The sequence below is a fragment of the Solanum stenotomum genome, unplaced genomic scaffold (assembly GCF_019186545.1).
Source record: "Solanum stenotomum isolate F172 unplaced genomic scaffold, ASM1918654v1 scaffold3345, whole genome shotgun sequence".
In the NCBI taxonomy this organism is placed as follows: domain Eukaryota; kingdom Viridiplantae; phylum Streptophyta; class Magnoliopsida; order Solanales; family Solanaceae; genus Solanum; species Solanum stenotomum.
The window spans coordinates 165,777-172,037 of record NW_026032465.1 but is presented as its reverse complement, the minus strand read 5'-3'; the positions used below and the strand labels follow the sequence as shown (position 1 = coordinate 172,037).

Below are 6,261 nucleotides of genomic sequence, written 5' to 3'. Positions count from 1 at the left end.
ATAGTATCTGAACTCTCAACCTCCAAAGTAATTGTCTTCCCTGTCAATGTCTTAACAAATATTTGCATGCCACCCCTCAGACGAAGAACAAGATGTAAGGTAGACTCTTTCTGAATATTGTAATCAGCCAGGGTCCTTCCATCCTCAAGTTGCTTGCCGGCAAAGATCAGTCTCTGCTGGTCTGGAGGAATCCCTTCCTTATCCTGAATTTTGGCCTTCACGTTGTCAATTGTATCTGAACTTTCAACTTCAAGGGTGATGGTCTTTCCAGTAAGTGTCTTTACAAAGATCTGCATACCACCACGAAGACGAAGGACAAGGTGAAGGGTGGACTCCTTTTGGATGTTGTAATCAGCAAGTGTTCGGCCATCTTCAAGCTGTTTCCCAGCAAAGATCAGCCTCTGCTGGTCTGGGGGAATACCTTCCTTGTCTTGAATTTTAGCTTTGACATTATCAATGGTGTCTGAGCTCTCGACCTCAAGAGTTATAGTCTTTCCAGTCAGAGTTTTAACAAAGATTTGCATTCCACCACGTAGACGGAGGACAAGATGGAGGGTAGACTCTTTTTGGATGTTGTAATCAGCAAGTGTTCGGCCATCTTCAAGCTGTTTCCCAGCAAAGATCAGCCTCTGCTGATCTGGAGGAATGCCTTCCTTGTCTTGAATCTTAGCTTTGACATTATCAATGGTGTCAGAACTCTCGACTTCAAGAGTGATGGTCTTTCCGGTGAGTGTCTTAACAAAGATCTGCATCTGAAATATATTGAAGCACACAACTGTCAAAACTTCTATTCAAGATCAGGCAGAGATGACAAACTAGCAAGCTTTGGAAGTCCAAAAAGAAAAGAAAATAAAATAAAGGTTCTGCAATTTCCCTCCTACAGCAGCGAACTAGTACATAATATGAACACCCATAGCACAGCTTGCACACAAATCCTATAACTTGTTTAATTTGGAACAAGTCATCCCACGAAACAATTGAAGTTAAAATTGAATATATCAAACCAGAGGCAAATCAGGAGAGTCTAAGAAAAGAATCCCAATTGATTAGTAACTATACAAAGAGCAAAAGCAACATATCCAAAGTCAACTAATTACACTAATCAGAGAGCCACCAGAAGACCAGTCAACCAAACAACGAAGAAAATAAATAGATCTAACATCAACCGAATTTAAAAGAACTGTCAGAATTTCAGATTTCAAATTGATTAATTGTGATCACAAAAAACCCTAGATAGGACACAGAACTAATCAAACTACGAAACTTCAACAATTCTACCATATGGAAACCAAAACTCGAGCAAATCAAACGAAATTAAACGCTATAACATCATCAACAGAAAAAGCATACATCATCCATTATAAAAAGTTCTCAAATCGACTAATTACGTGCAGATCTGATCGATAAACAAGAAAANGAACTATAAGAATTTCAGATTTTCTTTAATAAAAATTCAATCCAATGAACAACCATTTTTACAAACAAATCAGTAGGCTCCTAGAGGCATCCAATTCTACCTAGAACAAACTATACTTCTCATTTTAGAGGGATGCAAACCCACATTTGGATGTATTGTAAATCAAATCAAGTTCACGATCTAGCATAATCAGAAGAGAATAACAATGTGCCCACACAAGAATAAATACATTAAAAAACAGATCAAGAGTTAACAAACAAAAAAATTGAAGACTCCTAAATTTATTTAAATCTAGTTCAATTTGTTAGCAAACCCTAGACAAGACACAATTAATCAAACCAAGAAACTTCAACTTCATTAAATAGAGACCAGAAATGAAGCAAATCGACAAAAAAGGCTATAAATCATCAGCAGCAAATGCATGCATCATCCATTTAACCTAGTTTTGCAATTTTGATCACAAAAATCCCTAGATAGCACACAAATAATCAAACCTGGAAACTTGAACAATTTCAATCAAATAGAAAACAGAAAAATGGAACAACACGAGAATATTCAAGACTATAACATCATCAACAAAAAAAAAAAAAAAGCATATATTATCCATTAAAGATAGTTTTTCTTCAAATTGATTAATTTTGATCATAAATATCCCTACACAGGACACAATTAATCAAACCTGGAAACTTGAACAATTTCTATTAAACAGTGACCAAAAAATCAACGAAATTCAAGGCTATAACATCATCAACAGAAAAGGCAAGCATCACCATTTCAAATTGATTAATTGTGATCACAAAAAACCCTAGATAGGACACAACCAATCAAACTACGAAACTTCAACAATTCTACCATATGGAAACCAAAACTCGAGCAAATCAAACGAAATTAAACGCTATAACATCATCAACAGAAAAAGCATACATCATCCATTATAAAAAGTTCTCAAATCGACTAATTACGTGCAGATCTGATCGATAAACAAGAAAACAAAGGTAAATTCCGTTCATATAATTATGTTCATACATTTATAACACAAAAACCTGCATAAATCTAAATCACTCAACAAACGATTGAATCGAGAGAAGAAAAGACCATTACCTTGAGAAGAAGAAACAGTGCGCAAGGAGATTATCGAGAGAACGAGAGGAGGAGGAGATGCGTTTTTCTGAGAGAAGCTGCGCTAGAGAAGAACGATGATTTGGGGATTTGGTTGAAAAGGGGGAGATCTGTATTTATAGTAACCACTTTGCCGTCACAGAGAGGGAACGTATGGGCCTATGGCTCAGCGCTTACGCAATTTCTTCGGATATTTTAGAAGACACGGTTACGCAATTAATTAGAGCCTTTTACCAGACTAGATGCTTCTCCTCTTTTTCCCTTTTTCAAATTTCAAATTCATGGCATGTATAATTTTAAAAAATATTTTTAAAAATTTTGATAGTAAATTTGACTATAATTTCTAAAAAGAAATTTTATACAATTTGACTGAAAAAGATTGGATACATCTCTTTATTATTTTTATTGTTTAAATTTATTTCCGTTATATTATTTAGTTTTACAGGGCCGTCTTAACCCCTAGGCCACTAAAGACATCGCTTGGGGCCCCATATTTTTGGAGCCCCCATTTTAAAAAAAACAATTACTTATATATATTATTTTAAAAAAACCAAACAAATTATATGTACATGAGTGCTATGATTTCTACTAAATAAATTGCATATGACATGAATATAAACATGATTTTCGTCAGAAACAATTTGATGAAAATATGGATAACGAAATCACTAAGTCCCTTGAAGAATCTTTAGAGTTGATTACGTTATATATGTAGAGTAGATCAAACTATTTTTTCACTTTAAAATAGATTTGAACCAATTGAAGCATATAAAAATATTTTTGATTTCTTATTTAGTGGTAAAATATTAAGATTACTAGATGATGAAATTTTTTAAATAATATTGTCTTAACCTTGTACTTTCTTTAACACATACTAGTTATTCTGAATTGATGGTTTAGATTTATTTTTTGAATTAAAAGTGTTAAAGATAAATAATACAAGTAGAAGATAATGAAGTAATGAAAATACTCAATCAACTAAAAAGATTTGATTCTTTTCCAAATACACATATTGCTTATAAGATAATGTTAACAGTTCCCGTAATCGTTGCCTCAACCAAATTTTTCTTTGTTCGAAATTAAAATTGATTAAATCTTCTTTAAGAATAACAATGTCTCAGCATAGATTGAATGAATTAATTATATTATCATTTTAAAAGGAATTATTAAAACAAACTGATTATAAAACAGTAATTAATGACGTTGCATCTAAAATAGCTAGAGAAAGTATATTTTAAATAAAAGTACATATGATGGAAAAAAAACTAGGGCCCCTCTCTTAAGTTTCGCTTTAGGCCTCCAATGTTGTTGAGTCGGCCCTGTGGTTATATGAATCCTTATTATCGGCCAAAATTTTATATATATTCCTAACTTAACGGGTTTTGACATGCACCCTAAGATCTCATTGGATGAGTCACATATAGAGGGAGCTCTTTAAGCTTTCTCTTTCCATTGAACCAAGTCAAGGTTGTTGTAAGCAGTTCTGATCTCAAGTACTGCGCATAAGTGCTCAAGAAATTTCATACTGGCTATTTCGCAAGCTCAAAAAGCGGGTGAGACTCGTCATTCTCCGCTTGCAAGTTAAGCTTTTCAAGAGAATCTTTCAAGATGTTCTGATGATCCTCATCAGAGCGAACAAGCAAGTCGAGCTGACGTAGGTGGGAAGTTGAACGCTTTTGGATCGGAGGGTCGGCTTTTTGATGGGCCATCTCTTTTTTATGCGTTGTTTTCTCCGGATAGGAAAATGAGCTTTGATTGAGTTGGAGGCACTTTGATTAATTGATTCCATCATAAACCTAGACCGCGGTAACCTTTGTAACCAAAGGTCTTCCTAGTGGGCTCGTCGCCACTATGCAGTCATCTTTGATCATAATTGATCGACCTTTTCGATCCCAAAATAAAGAGAGTTCGGTTGGATGATTTCGACCGAGGATTTAAACAGCCCAGAGTGCGGAGGTTGTTCTCATCAGTGCAGTTAGGGTGTGGGACTGGGTCTTCCGAATGAGAAAGGACACAACCTACATTCACAAACGATAATTGTTTAGAAAGGGTATTTTGGTTTGACACTGCTCACACCCCAAAAAAATAAAGGAGTTACGTCTGAGTTAAACTTGGAGATAGAAGTCTTCTTTCTTTTCTCGACGATGAAGTAAGTCCAAGCTTATGAGCTCATTATCCTAGGTCGGAACAAGTTAATATGAGCTAACATTTTCTATTGGAATAGAGGGATGTGCAAAGTCAATCAAGCCTTTGAAACTAGTGAAAATAGTCGTCACAGTCAGAGTTCCAGCTTTCAATGAGACTTTCTTAGATGTCCAACTTTCTCTCCTACACCGAAAAAGTTATTTTGTAAGCAAGATCTTTGATTGATGTGCATGAATACGGTTGATCAATGGTAGCTTCTTGAAGCTAAGGGCATTCCATCCAGCATAAGTATCTGTATCCGTATTTGAGGAAAAGACTGAATAAGTATTAAAATATAATACAATTAATCTAAGATTCAATATTTTAAATAAATTTTGAAAATATTATATTGATTCCCCTCAAATTTTCTCATAATTTCAATTATATGCTTAAACTTTGTCTAATAACTATATTACTCTCTTTATTTAGGTTCAAATTGCGTTCATTACTAGCGTGATGATCATTTCTTTTCATATTACTTACAACACCCAAGTGTTGCGAATATTTAAATAAAATAAGTATGAGTCACCTAATATCTTTTTCCTTTTCTTTAAAATTATAGTAAAGTTTTGATTTATTAATAATATGACAATTACCTTTATTAGTATCAAGTGTAACAACAAAAATAATTCTATTGAAAAAAATACTGAAATAATATCTTCATTAACCAAAATGAATTAGGGTATGTTTGGTATGAAGGAAAATGTTTTCCTAGAAAATAGTAGATTTTTGACTTATTTTTTCATGTTTGGTTGGTGAGTAGAAAATATTTTCCGAAAAATATTCTTTAGTGTTTAATTTATGAATGAAATATGTTTTTCAGAAAATATCTTTTATTTTTACTAGAGAGTAGAAAATAATTTTTGAAATATATTTTTTAAAAACAAACTTAATTTTTTTGGGGGGTGGAGGGGCTGGCAGGTGGGGGGGGGGGGTTAGGGTAGGGGTGAAAATAAAAATTTGAAGTTGAAAATATTTTTTAAAAACAAACTTAATTTTTTTTGAAAGGGGGTGGGGGGCTGGTAGGGGAGCAGATGGGGGGTCAATAGGGGTGTGCACTATTTGGATTTAACCTAAAAACCAAACCAATCGAACCGAATTCTAATTTGGATTGTTTTTTTGGTTTGGTTTTGGATTTATAATTTACTTTGTTTGGTTTTTTGGTTTGATTTCGGATTTAGAAAAATAAAACCAAAAAAACCGAAAAAACCGAATTATATATATAAACCAATTTTATCACTTTTTAGTTATTGTCTTTTTTTATGTTTTTGTTATATTTTATGTTTGGACATCTATAATTGATATACTTTTAAGTATTGTGTTTTACGTTTTACTTGTGATTATTAGAAAGTATATTTAAGAGATTTAATATTATTACTTCTCACATATATATATATATAATATATATATATTGACATTACCAAATTAACCGAATATAACTTTGATTATGTTTCTAATTATTGGTATAACCAAATAACCAAACCGAAAAAAAAAACCGAAAAGAGAAAAACCAAACCAAACCATATTTATTTTGGTTCGGA

General features: G+C 33.0%; 1 protein-coding gene across 1 annotated transcript; it reads right to left on the bottom strand.

Moving 5' to 3' along the window:
- Positions 1-2: 2 nt before the first annotated feature.
- On the bottom strand, positions 3-2,675 carry LOC125852295 (polyubiquitin 11-like; the record flags this gene model as incomplete). The annotated part of the gene is made up of 2 exons (XM_049532024.1): positions 2,519-2,675; positions 3-752 (listed from the first exon to the last, which is right to left on the bottom strand). A coding segment is annotated over exon 2 (750 nt), but the record flags the coding sequence as incomplete, so codon positions are not given.
- Between the last annotated feature and the right edge of the window lie 3,586 nt (positions 2,676-6,261).